The 13,920-nt window shown below is 56.3% G+C and overlaps 1 protein-coding gene across 1 annotated transcript in view; it reads right to left on the bottom strand.

The window, feature by feature from the left end:
- Positions 1 to 4,081: 4,081 nt before the first annotated feature.
- Positions 4,082 to 13,920, bottom strand: part of LOC140473160 (mitogen-activated protein kinase kinase kinase kinase 3-like) — a gene marked incomplete at its 5' end in the record, with an annotated part of 28,446 nt that continues 18,607 nt past the window's right edge. Inside the window, 6 exons of the mRNA XM_072567567.1 lie at positions 4,082 to 4,219; positions 6,206 to 6,316; positions 7,413 to 7,494; positions 9,528 to 9,590; positions 11,510 to 11,641; positions 13,199 to 13,271. Of these exons, the coding sequence (XP_072423668.1) occupies positions 4,082 to 4,219; positions 6,206 to 6,316; positions 7,413 to 7,494; positions 9,528 to 9,590; positions 11,510 to 11,641; positions 13,199 to 13,271 (599 nt within the window). The remainder of the gene's footprint in view (positions 4,220 to 6,205; positions 6,317 to 7,412; positions 7,495 to 9,527; positions 9,591 to 11,509; positions 11,642 to 13,198; positions 13,272 to 13,920) is intronic.

Here is a 13,920-nt window from a genome sequence, read left to right as displayed (position 1 = left end):
TGTAACCCCCTCCAGCCCCTACACCCCCTCCCTATTTCTGTAACCCCCTCCAACCCCTACACCCCCTCCTTATCTCTGTAACCCCCTCCAGCCCCTACACCCCCTCCCTATTTCTGTAACCCCCTCCAACCCCTACACCCCCTCCTTATCTCTGTAACCCCCTCCAGCCCCCACACCCCTCCCTATCTCTGTAACCTCCTACACCCCCTCCCTATCTCTGTAATCCCCTCCAGCCCCTACACCCCCTCCCTATCTCTGTAACCCCCCTCCAGCCCCTACACCCCCTCCCTATGTCTGTAACCCCCTCCAGCCCCTACACCCCTCCCTATCTCTGTAACCCCCTTCAGCCCCCACACCCCCTCCCTATCTCTGTAACCCCCCCTCCAGCCCCTACACCCCCTCCCTATCTCTGTAACCCCCTCCAGCCCCTACACCCCCTCCCTATCTCTGTAACCCCCTCCAGCCCCTACACCCCCTCCCTATCTCTGTAACCCCCTCCAGCCCCTACACCCTCTCCCTATCTCTGTAACCCCCTCCAGCCCTTACACCCCCTCCCTATCTCTGTAACCCCCTCCAGTCCCTATACCCCCTCCCTATCTCTGTAACCCCCTCCAGCCCCTACCCCCCCTCCCTATCTCTGTAACGCCCTCCAGCCCCTACACCCCCTCCCTATCTCTGTAACCCCCCTCCAGCCCCTACACCTCCTCCCTATCTCTGTAACCCCCTACACCCCCTCCCTATCTCTGTAACCCCCTCCAGCCCCTACAGCCCCTCCCTATCTCTGTAACCCCCTCCAGCCCCTACACCCCCTCCCTATCTCTGTAACCCCCTCCAGCCCCTACACCCCCTCCCTATCACTGTAACCCCCCCCCAGCCCCTACACCCCCTCCCTATCTCTGTAACCCCCTCCAGCCCCTACAGCCCCTCCCTATCTCTGTAACCCCCCTCCAGCCCCTACACCCCCTCCCTATCTCTGTAACCCCCTCCAGCCCCTACAGCCCCTCCTTATCTCTGTAACCCCCTCCAGCCCCTACACCCCCTCCCTATCTCTGTCACCCCCTCCAGCCCCTACACCCCCTCCCTATCTCTGTAACCCCCCTCCAGCCCCTACACCCCCTCCCTATCTCTGTAACCCCCTCCAGCCCCTACACCCCCTCCCTATCTCTGTAACCCCCTACACCCCCTCCCTATCTCTGTACCCCCCTTCAGCCCCTACAGCCCCTCCCTATCTCTGTAACCCCCCTCCAGCCCCTACACCCCCTCCCTATCTCTGTAACCCCCCCCAGCCCATACACCCCCTCCCTATCTCTGTAACCCCCTCCAGCCCCTACACCCCTTCCCTATCTCTGTCACCCCCTCCAGCCCCTACACCCCCTCCCTATCTCTGTAACCCCCCCCAGCCCATACACCCCCTCCCTATCTCTGTCACCCCCTCCAGCCCCTACACCCCCTCCTTATCTCTGTAACCCCCTCCAGCCCCTACACCCCTCCCTATCTCTGTAACCCCCACCAGCCCCTACACCCCCCTCCCTATCTCTGTAACCACCCCCAGCCCCTACACCCCCTCCCTATCTCTGTAACCCCCTCCAGCCCCTACACCCCCTCCCTATCTCTGTAATCCCCTCCAGCCCCTACACCCCCTCCCTATCTCTGTAACCCCCTCCAGCCCCTACACCCCCTCCCTTTCTCTGTAACCCCCTCCAGCCCCTACACCCCCTCCCTATCTCTGTAACCCCCTCCAGCCCCTCCACCCCCTCCCTATCTCTGTAACCCCCCTCCAGCCCCTACACCCCCTCCCTATCTCTGTAACCCCCTCCAGCCCCTACACCCCCTCCCTATCTCTGTAACCCCCTCCAGCCCCTTCACCCCCTCCCTATCTCTGTAACCCCCCTCCAGCCCCTACACCCCCTCCCTATTTCGGTAACCCCCTACACCCCCTCCCTATCTCTGTAACCCCCTCCATCCCTTACACCCCTTCCCTATCTCTGTAACCCCCTCCAGCCCCTACACCCCCTCCCTATCTCTGTAACCCCCTCCAGCCCCTTCACCCCCTCCCTATCTCTGTAACCCCCTCCAGCCCCTACACCCCCTCCCTATCTCTGTAATCCCCTCCAGCCCCTACACCCCCCTCCCTATCTCTGTAACCCCCTCCAGCCCCTACACCCCCTCCCTTTCTCTGTAACCCCTCCAGCCCCTACACCCCCTCCCTATCTCTGTAACCCCCTCCAGCCCCTACACCCCCTCCCTATCTCTGTAATCCCCTCCAGCCCCTTCACCCCCTCCCTATGTCTGTAACCCCCTCCAGCCCCTACACCCCTCCCTATCTCTGTAAACCCCCTTCAGCCCCCCTACACCCCCTCCCTATCTCTGTAACCCCCTCCAGCCCCCACACCCCCTCCCTATCTCTGTAACCTCCTACACCCCCTCCCTATCTCTGTAATCCCCTCCAGCCCCTACACCCCCTCCCTATCTCTGTAACCCCCCTCCAGCCCCTACACCCCCTCCCTATGTCTGTAACCCCCTCCAGCCCCTACCACCCCCTCCCTATCTCTGTAAACCCCCTTCAGCCCCCACACCCCCTCCCTATCTCTGTCACCCCCTACACCCCCTCCCTATCTCTGTAATCCCCTCCAGCCCCTACACCCCCTCCCTATCTCTGTAACCCCCCTCCAGCCCCTACACCCCCTCCCTATCTCTGTAACCCCTACACCCCCTCCCTATCTCTGTAATCCCCTCCAGCCCTTACACCCCCTCCCTATCTCTGTAACCCCCTCCAGCCCCTACACCCCCTCCCTATCTCTGTCACCCCCTCCAGCCCCTACACCCCCTCCCTATCTCTGTCACCCCCCTCCAGCCCCTACACCCCCTCCCTATCTCTGTAACCCCCCTCCAGCCCCTACACCCCCTCCCTATCTCTGTAACCGCCCTCCAGCCCCTACACCCCCTCCCTATCTCTGTAACCCCCTCCAGCCCCTACACCCCCTCCCTATCTCTGTAACCCCCTCCAGTCCCTACACCCCCTCCCTATCTCTGTAACCCCCTCCAACCCCTACACCCCCTCCCTATCTCTGTAACCCCCCTCCAGCCCCTACACCCCCTCCCTATCTCTGTAACCCCCTCCAGCCCCTACACCCCCTTCCTATCTCTGTAACCCCCTCCAGCCCCTACACCCCCTCCCTATCTCTGTAACCCCCTCCAGCCCCTACACCCCCTCCCTATCTCTGTAACCCCCTCCAGCCCCTACACCCCCTCCCTATCTCTGTAACCCCCCTCCAGCCCCTACACCCCCTCCCTGTCTCTATAACCCCCTCCAGCCCCTACACCCCCTCCCTATCTCTGTAACCCCCCTCCAGCCCCTACACCCCCTCCCTATCTCTGTCACCCCTCTCCAGCCCCTACACCCCCTCCCTATCTCTGTCACCCCCCTCCAGCCCCTACACCCCCTCCCTGTCTCTATAACCCCCCTCCAGCCCCTACACCCCCTCCCTATCTCTGTAACCCCCTCCAGCCCCTACACCCCCTCCCTATCTCTGTAACCCCCTCCAGCCCCTACACCCCCTCCCTATCTCTGTAACCCCCTCCAGCCCCTACACCCCCTCCCTATCTCTGTAACCCCCTCCAGCCCCTACACCCCCTCCCTATCTCTGTAACCCCCTCCAGCCCCTACACCCCCTCCCTATCTCTGTAACCCCCTCCAGCCCCTACACCCCCTCCCTATCTCTGTAACCCCCTCCAGCCCCTACACCCCCTCCCTATCTCTGTAACCCCCCCTCCAGCCCCTACACCCCCTCCCTATCTCTGATCCCGATTGCTCTGTCACTGAGGAGTGAAGGTCTGGAATTCCCTTCCCACTCTCTCCCTGTCTCTCTCCCTCTCCTCCTTTTGTGTGTTCCTTCAAACCGATCTCTGTTAGCCGAATATTTTTCTCCTGCCTGTGATATCTCCTGACATGGTTCAGGGTGCCATTGTACGTTGAAGGCTCAGATAAACGTAGGTTTGGTGCACAAAGCCCTCTCAGCTCTCCCCCCCGGGTCTCTCCTCGGCCCTCCTTGATCTGTACCCCTCGAGTGAATGGCTGGTGTCAACCAACAGACACATCAGACGATGCAGCCCCCGGTTCGAGCAGAGTGAGGGACTTACACTGGATCTCGGAGCGAGTCCTCTCTGCTCTCATGTGTCCCCCCAGCGAGGTGATCTTATCGGGGTAAGTGTCACAGGGCTGGAAGGGAACGAGAAGGTTAGACTCTGGGCAGATTGTCCGACATGCCAGTCCCACAATGCCCCGCACCATCCAAATCCCTGTCTCCCCTGACACCCTCCACTGAGTCGGGGCCAGGAGAATCTCCATTCAGGGGTTAAGGGCCAACCGACCGGTCCCAGAGCCGATATTGGTCCCTCACCCAGCACCACTGACCACTGGCGTTCAGGTTCACTTCCTACACGGCTGTGTTTGGGATCCTGCTGTGCGACAATTGGCTGCTACTTTTCCCACAAAGCAGCTCTCTTCAGACAGAGAGCCCCTCGCTGTCACTGAAGCTCTGGGATGCCCCGAGGGAGGGCAAAGGGAAGTGGGAATCTTAACAGAGGGTTATTTAGTCCACGCCTCTCGAATCCTCTCTGTCTCCCTCATTATAACTCTCCCACTGTGTCCATTTCTGTCTCTCCTTATCTCTGACCCTCAGTCCCGAGCTCGGAGTTTCTGTCTCTTTCTCAACTTCTGCCATTCTCCCCCTCCCTCTCCTCTCTCTATCCCTATCCTCTCTCCCCCTCCTCTCTCCCTTCTCTCCCTCTCCCCTCTCTATCCCTATCCTCTCTCATCTCTCTTTCCCCCCTCTCTCTTTCTCATTCTCCTCTCTTTTGCTCTCCTCTCTTTCCCCTCTCTCCTCTTTCCCTGTTCCCTCAGTTTCTCTTCTTCACATTGCTCTCTCCCTCTCCCTCTCCCCCTCTCCCTCTCCCCCTCTCTCCCCTCTCCTCTCCCCTGTACTCTCCTCCTTCCCTCTCTTCCCTCCCTCTCCTCTCCTCCCTCCCTCTCTTCTCTCCCTCCCTCTCTTCCCTCCCTCTCCTCTCCTGCCTCCCTCTCTTCCCTCCCTCCCTCTCCTCTCATCCCTTTCTGTCTCCTCTCTTTCATCTCTCCCTGTCCACTTTCCCTCATCCCTCTCTCTTCGCCCCTCCCCTTTCCCTCTCTCTCCTTCCTCTCCCCTCTGTTCCCTATCTCTCTCCTCTCTCGCTCTGCCCACTCTCTCTCTCTCTCTCTCTCTCTCTTCTGTCATCTACCTCCCCTCTCACCCCTCTCTTTTTCTCCCTCTCTGCCGACATTCCAATCAGTTTTGAAGCTGACTCTTGTTACACTTATCTGTGACGGGAGAAACTTGCTCAATTCTGGGAGTCTGCTGTTTAACGGCCAGTTCGATCATTTCAATAGAGCACTTTTGGGAATACTGGATAGCATGTTCTCGATCCCGAGTGTGTTACTGACACAACAGTCATGAGGGGTAACACTCAATTCTCCAACGCAATTCACCCCCACCCTCAGCACTGACCCTCTACGGTGCCCACTCCCTCAGCACTGACCCTCCGACAGTGCCCACTCCCTCAGCACTGACCCTCCGACAGTGCCCACTCCCTCAGCACTAACCCTCTACGGTGCCCACTCCCTCAGCACTGACCCTCCGACAGTGCCCCCTCCCTCAGCACTGACCCTCCGACAGTGCCCGCTCCCTCAGCACTGACCCTCTGACAGTGCCCATTCCCTCAGCACTGACTCTCCGACAGTGCCCACTCCCTCAACACTGACCCTCCGACAGTGCCCCCTCCCTCAGCACTGACCCTCTGACAGTGCCCCCTCCCTCAGCACTGACCCTCCGACAGTGCCCACTCCCCCAGCACTGACCCTCTATCAGTTCCCGCTCCCTCAGCACTGACCCTCTGACAGTGCCCACTCCCTCAGCACTGACCCTCTGACAGTGCCCACTCCCTCAGCACTGACCCCCCTGACAGTGGGGCAGGTTATTGGTCCCAAGTGCATGGGGCTTTGTCACATTTGCCCCACTGGTGGGGGGGGGGGGGGCGATATGGGAGATGGCAGGGGACAGTCCAGCCGTGGGTCAACTGGCACTGACAGGATGTGAGCAGGAGCCATGGGTAACATCTCTGCCTGGCATCTTGGTGAAATCCAGCCAACCCCTTCCACCCCGGCACACCCTACCTCCAGGTCACTGTCATCCGTCGGTGAGGATGTGCTGGCCTCTGGATTATTGACCTTGTCCAGAAGTTCGATCCCTTGGATCCGGCTCAGAGCCTGGTTGGCGAATGGGTGCTGCCAAGGAAAACACATCAAGGAGCCCAGAAGCTGGTTATTCCTTTGGAAGACGTGGATGGGGGTAAATCATCTAGAATTCCCCAGAGTAGAGGGGTTGAGTGGTCCCTGTGTGACCATCACTGACCCCCCCCACCTTCCCCCCGCCTCTGGGAGCCGTTTCTCCCCCATCAACCAATCCAAAAGCATGGATTCAATCTCCTCTCCCCACATCCTCGAACCCTCTCTGCTCCAAGGGGAATGATCCCACAGCATCTCTCGATCTGTCTCCACATTCCCTGAGGACCATTATCCCTGGTCCCTTCCCAGTAAACTTCGCTCCCCACCCTCCCCCAGGGTCTTGAGGTATTTGGATTGGTGGGATATGGCCATAGTCATGAATGTGATGCTGGAAAAGCACAAGCAGGTCAGGCAGCATCCGAGGAGCAGGAGAATCGACAATACCTGGAAAAGCCCTTCATTGGGAATGAGGTTTGTGGGTCGGGGGCTGAGAGGTAAGTGGGGGGGGGGGGGGGGGGAGGTGGTTGGAGGGAGGTAGCTGGGAAAGCGATAGATGGATGAAGGTGAGGGAGAAGGTGATAGGTCAGAGGGGGCAGTGATGGACGGGTCAGGAGGGTGGTGCCGAATTGGAGTTTGTGACTGGGATAATGCTGGGGGAGGGGAAATGAGGAAGCTGTTGAAATCCCCATTTATCCCGTGTGGCTGCAGATTCCCAAGGTGGAATATGGGGCGTTCCTCATCCAGGTGTCGGGTGGTAATGGTTTGGCGGTGGGGGAGGCCCAGGACCTGGATGTCCTTGACGGAGTGGGAGGGGGAGGGGGGAGTGTTCAGCCACGGGGCAGTGGGGTTGGTGGGGGCAGGTGTCCCAGGGATATGAACGTAATGGGGTTTGAGATACTCTATCCCGACCCAACCATTCGGGATTGGGATTGGGATTGGGATTGGGAAGTCCCACTCCCTGGGGCATGTAAGATCTGGATCCCACATCGCCCCCTTGTGACCTCCTCCAATGTCTTCAGTCAGACACCTTGACTCAACAGTGTTCGCTGTTCTTCATAGCGACTTTGCGCGGACAATTATCCCAGATTCCCATTACCTGGAGCAGTTTCTCCGCTGTCGGCCTCTTCTTGGGATTCTTTCTCAGGCTCATCTTGATGAAACTGTGACACTCCGAGGACCTGAGGGCAGGAGGAGGAGGTGAGAGTGGGAGCGCTAACAAAGTCCTTCCCCTGGTTCGGGAGGTGCACAGTGCTGGGGATGTGGGGGGTAGTTCAGGGTTCAAATCCCCACCAGCTAGTGGTTCAGATGGCAGCTTGGAGCTACCCTTGTTATAACGTTGAAGGTATGTACTGTACCTTTAAGAGAGAGTGAACGCTGTTTGAGAGCTGACATCTGTGTCTGTCTATAATTAGATGCAAAATTAAAATATGTAACATTTCATAGAATCCCTACAGTATGGGAACAGGCCATTCAGCCATATAAGTCCATACTGACCCTTCAAAGAGTAACCCACCCAGACCCATTCCCTATCCTATTACTCTACATTTCCCCCTGACATATTCACCTAACCTGTACATCCCTGGGCACTATGGGACAATTTCCCACGGCCAATCCACCCTAACCTGCACATCCCTGGGCACTATGGGACAATTTCCCACGGCCAATCCACCCTAACCTGCACATCCCTGGGCACTATGGGACAATTTCCCACGGCCAATCCACCCTAACCTGCACATCCCTGGGCACTATGGGACAATTTCCCACGGCCAATCCACCCTAACCTGCACATCCCTGGACACTATGGGACAATTTCCCACGGCCAATCCACCCTAACCTGCACATCCCTGGACACCATGGGACAATTTCCCACGGCCAATCCACCCTAACCTGCACATCCCTGGACACTATGGGACAATTTCCCACGGCCAATCCACCCTAACCTGTACATCCCTGGGCACTATGGGACAATTTCCCATGGCCAATCCACCCCAACCTGCACATCCCTGGGCACTATGGGACACTTTCCCACGGCCAATCCACCCTAACCTGCACATCTTTGGACTGTGGGAGGAAACTGGAGCACCCGGAGGAAACCCACACAGACACGGGGAGAATGTGCAAACTCCACACAGACAGACACCTGAGGGTGGGATCGAATCCGGGAGGCAACAGCACTAGCCACTGAGCCACCGTGCTGCCCATAAATAGATACTTTGAAATAAATACCTGAGTTGGTTGCTGTTTTGACAACAATTCAAATTTAACTAATCAGTTGAAATTATGTCCCAGGGTACTGAAACCCAATCGTGTTTGAATTTATTGTTTTGCTGACATCAAACCAATGAGATGATCCAATGTTGGTGACGTAAAAAAAGCAGGCAGAAATCAGACAGGGCAACTGCCATTGAGAGCCACGAAATTAGGAAATGCTCTTCATAAAAATGTACCTTTTCATATGAAATATAATCACAGTAAAAAGAAAAAAGATGGCCCAGAGAGATCTTTAGTTGGAGGAAGGCAGACAGCAAAGACAACAGTGGCTGTATGCGTTTGAAATTAAATTGATGTAATTTTACTAAGTGTTTTATTGGGAACAGCATATTGTTATAGAGTTGGAGGCAGATAATTAGCAGAAAGGTTGTGAATTGTTGTTGTTTAATGTTCACTTTTAGAGTTAAATAATAAATGAGTGTTATTTTCTTTAAATAATGGACTTTGGGGAGTCACCCCTGCTTTAACAGATGACGAGGCGAGGTGAGTTTTTCTGGATGTTTGGTTTAATTAACAGAAGGATTCACTGAAGGAGCTCTATCATTCTTCTTTCGACTCTACATCGATGTGTGACTCCAGCACCTCTCAACTACCCCACCCGCCACTCCACTGATGTAGCTGAGTCTGAACTTACCCCCTTCCCCCTCCCCGCCCCGTTGGTTATATCGAAATCATGACCTCCACCCCCACTCCCCCAGACCCTATTCAAGGGGTAACAAGGTGGGGCACGCACTGGGTGCCCACAACAAATGCCAACCTTTTTCCAGTGAGACCCACATTCCTTTACAATTCCTTTCGGACGGATGGAGAGACCCGACTTATGGGCTGCGGTGGGCTTCACTTCCTGCCCCTTGCCACCCACCATCACCACTCTCCCCCACCCCCCCCCCCCCCCCCCCCCCCCCCCCCAACCTCCCAACAGTTGGTGAGGTGCTCTTACCATTTTAACTTATCTTTCAGTTTTGGGGGTTGGAAATTACTCTTCGACATTAGCATCAACGCCCTAGGAGAACAGAAGGAGAAGGAGACACATTTTAGACTCTCTGATGGATTCACGCATGCCCACTGACCGTGGGAAGTAACTGAAAAAAAGTTCATTCACACGTGCATGCCAGTCACTGACATAGTTTGGGATGAGTTGAGCTGAAGTTTGGTTGGAATGAGTTGTGCTGAGTTCTATTGAATTGAGTTGAGTTGACTTGGGTCAAGTTGGATTTTAGTCGCATTGAGTTGGGTTAGGTTGGTTTGAGTTGAGTAGGGTTATCATGGAATTGAATAGCAACTGAGCTGAGTTGAGTTGAGTTTAACAGTGTTGCATTGGATTGAGCTGGGTCAAGTTGGATTGAGTTGAGTTGACTTTGGTTAGATAGTATTGGGTTGTACTGGATTGTGATAGAGCGGGGTTTCGCTGGTTGAGGTGGGCTTGGATTTTGTTGAATTGTGTTGTGAAGATGTTGAGTTCCAGCTCAGCTCATTTGTGTTGGATTTCATTGTCCTTGGGTTGAGCTGGGTCAGACTGAGTTAGATTAGAAAGTGGTGGGTCAGGTTGAGTTAGATTGGGATGGGTTGGGTCATGTTGAGTTAGTTTGGGATGGGTTAGGTCAGGTTGAGTTAGATTAGAATGGGTTGTGGTCAGGTTGAGTTAGGTTGGGAGGGGTTGGGTCAGGTTGAGTTAGATTGCGATGGGTTGGGTCAGGTTGAGTTAGATTGGGAGGGGTTGGGTCAGGTTGAGTTAGATGGCGATGGGTTGGGTCGAGTTGAGTTAGATTAGGATGGGTTGGGTCAGGTTGAGTTAGTTAGATTGGAATGGGTTGAGCTGGGCTTGGTTGGTTGAGCTAGCTGAGGTTTAGTTGGTTTGGGTTGGGTTTAGTGGGGTAAAACTGGGATGGGTTGGGTTGAGTTGAGTCGATTTGAATTTGATTGGGATAGGATGGAGTGGGGTGGGTTCAGCTGGGATGAGATTGGGATGGGATGAGTTGAGTTCAGTTGGGTTGGATTGGGTAGGAATGGGATGGTGTGGTGTGGGTTGAGCTGGGCAAGATTGGGGTGGGATGGGTTGAGTTAGGTTGGATTACATTGCGACGGGTTGGTGTGGAGTGAATTGAACTGGGTCAGATTGGGTGGGGTGGGGTGGGGTGGGTGAGTTCAGTTAGGTTGGATGGGGTAGGAATGGGATGGTGTGGGGTGGGTTGAGCTGGGTCAGATTGGGGTGGGATGGGTTGAGTTGAGTTGGGTTGGGAGGGGATGGTATTGGGTGGGTTGAGCTGGGTCAGATGGGGGTGGGATGGGTTGAGTTGAGTTGGGTTGGGAGGGGATGGTATTGGGTGGGTTGAGCTGGGTCAGATGGGGGTGGGATGGGTTGAGTTGAGAGAACGGCGCTGGAAACGCACAGCAGGTCAGGCAGCATCCGAGAAGCAGAAAAATCGACATTTTGGGTGGGAGCCCTTCATCAGGAATGAGGCTGGGAGCCTTGGGGGTGGAGAGATAAATGGGAGGGGAGTGAGACGAGCGGGAAGGTAGCTGAGAGTGCAATAGGTGGGTGTGGGTGGGGGTGTGGGTGGGGGTGTGGGGGTGGGGGTGGGGGTGTGGGGGTGGGGGTGGGGGTAAAGGTGATAGGTTGGAGAGGAGAGTGGAGCAGATAGGTGGGAAGGATGATTGGCAGGTGGGACAGGTCATGAGGGCGGTGCTGAGTTGGAAGGTTGGAACTGGGTTGAGTTGAGTTGGGTTTGATTGGGTTGGGTTGGGTTGGGTTGGATTGGGTTGGGTTGGGTTGAGTTGGGTTGGGTTGGATTGGGTTGAGTTGGGTTGGGTTGGGTTGGGTTGGGTTGGGTAGAGAGCACAGTTAAGGGTTTACCCCTGGGTTCTGTGTCATGGAGATCAGTGGAGAGGTACCATTGGGCGGGTTGGATATTCTGTGCTTACCTCATAGGGTGCAGATCAAACATGGGGGGCTGTAACTCAGCCAGTTCGATGGCTGTTATCCCAACGGCCCAGATGTCACACTGCTGATTGTAACCACCCTTTTTCTCAACCGCAGCGACTTCCGGAGCCATCCTGTGTGGAAAACGCAGCCGGAGTTTCACCAGTTGGAGTTGGGAAAGGACGGGGGGGGTTGGGATCGACAGGGTAACCGAATACTGAACCTCACCCAGACCGCACTGTCTGGTGTGGTTCATGGCCCTGTCTATATGTCAGTATGACCTGGGTCTAATTACAAACCAACACTGAGTGCCCCACCCTCGAGCCCCCCCCCCCAACCCCACCCTCCCCAATATTGACACCTTCCAGACTGCCCGATCACCCCGAAAAGCTGCAAGGGCTGCTGGGACTAGAGATGGCCAATGAAATGTGACAGCTCCTCCCCATCACCGTGGGCCAGGAGAGAGACAATCTATCCCCAATACAGACTGCATTTTCCCAAACCTTCCCAGCCAATGGAATGCTTTCATTAATGCAGTCACCTGTTGTAGGAAACTCAGCAAGGTAATTACCGCACAGTAAGATCCCACACACGGCATTGTGACTGTGAAGCAGATTAACTGTTTTTAGTGATGTTGGTTGAGGCATCAGTCTTGACCCCAGAAGCTGGGGCTTTCTCCATACCCCCCACGCCCCCAACCCTCCCAGCCCTTCCAACACTGGCCGTGGAGAACAACCCTCTCCCTGCCCAAGGATCTCAATTTAATGTCTCATTGGAAAGACAGCACCTCCGACACTGTGGCACTCCCTCAGCACTGACCCTCCGACAGTGCGGCACTCCCTCAGCACTGACCCTCCGACACTGCGGCACTCCCTCAGCACTGACCCTCCGACACTGCGGCACTCCCTCAGCACTGACCCTCCGACACTGTGGCACTCCCTCAGCACTGACCCTCCGACAGTGCGGCACTCCCTCAGCACTGACCCTCCGACACTGCGGCACTCCCTCAGCACTGACCGTCCGACAGTGCGGCACTCCCTCAGCACTGAGCCTCCGACAGTGCGGCACTCCCTCAGCACTGACCGTTCGACACTGCGGCACTCTCAGCACTGACCGTCCGACAGCACCCGCTCCTTCAGCGCAGACCCTCAGACAGTGCCCACACCCTCAGTGCTGACCCTCCGATAGTGCCCACTCCCTCAGCACTGACCCTCCGACAGTGCCCACTCCCTCAGCACTGACCGTTCGACACTGCGGCACTCCCTCAGCGCTGACCGTCCGACAGCACCCGCTCCTTCAGCGCAGACCCTCAGACAGTGCCCACACCCTCAGTGCTGACCCTCCGATAGTGCCCACTCGTTCAGCGCTGACCCTCTGACAGTGCCCGCTCCCTCAGCGCTGACCGTCCGACAGTGCCCACTCCCTCAGTACTGACCCTCCGACAGTGCCCCCTCTCCCTCAGCACTGACCCTCCGACAGTGCCCACTCCCTCAGCACTGACCCTCCGACAGTGCCCACTCCCTCAGCACTGACCCTCCGACAGTGCCCCCTCTCCCTCAGCACTGACCCTCTGACAGTGCCCACTCCCTCAGCACTGACCCTCCGACAGTGCCCCCTCCCTCAGCACTGACCCTCCGATAGTGCGGCGCTGCAGTTATCAGGGTGCATTTAGTGTGGGGTTTATGATTTACCAGTATGGGGTACCAATGAAAGATTTTCTCTTGCCCACTGATGCTGTCAGTTCGGCCGAAACACCAAAATCCGCTACAAATGAAGAGAGATGGAGAATCACTGTCACTTTGTTTGTGTCCGACAGAGCCCACCCAATAACCTGTGGCCCACTCCCACTATCCCAATCCCACTATCCCAATCCCACTATCCCACTCCCACTATCCCAATCCCACTATCCCACTCCCACTATCCCAATCCCACTGGCCCATTGTCACTGTCATCACACCCTCAATTCCTCACCTAAAACATCTACTTTGGCAATGTTTCCTCCTTGTTCTCTCTGACCCCCGGGGGGGACACACCCTTCCCATGGCCAGCCTTGCCCAGAGCGAGCAGGATCTTCCCCACTTCAATCAGTCAACCCTCTCTTTTCAAAACACCAGCAGGAGGAGATTTGGGGGGGGGGGGGGGGGGTAGGTCCAACTATTCCCCACGAGAGATGGCAAGTGAGTGATCCTCCTCTGCACTCCCTCGCACATTCCCACACCCCCACTTTAGAAAGGGAGACAAAAACTCAGTGTACAGGCTGCAATGATAACAGTCTCTCTCTCTCTCTCTCAATGACAGCAAAACAAAAGTGCGAAATCATTTACTTCAGGAAGGATGGAGGTGGACCTTCCCCCATCTTCACCGACAGAGCTGGGGTGAAGACCGTCAGGCCCCTGAGAGTGACAGTAAGCGA

Source organism: Chiloscyllium punctatum, unplaced genomic scaffold (assembly GCF_047496795.1).
Source record: "Chiloscyllium punctatum isolate Juve2018m unplaced genomic scaffold, sChiPun1.3 scaffold_536, whole genome shotgun sequence".
NCBI lineage: Eukaryota > Metazoa > Chordata > Chondrichthyes > Orectolobiformes > Hemiscylliidae > Chiloscyllium > Chiloscyllium punctatum.
The sequence above is the reverse complement of the archived record's forward strand: the minus strand, read 5'-3'. Positions and strand labels throughout refer to the sequence as shown.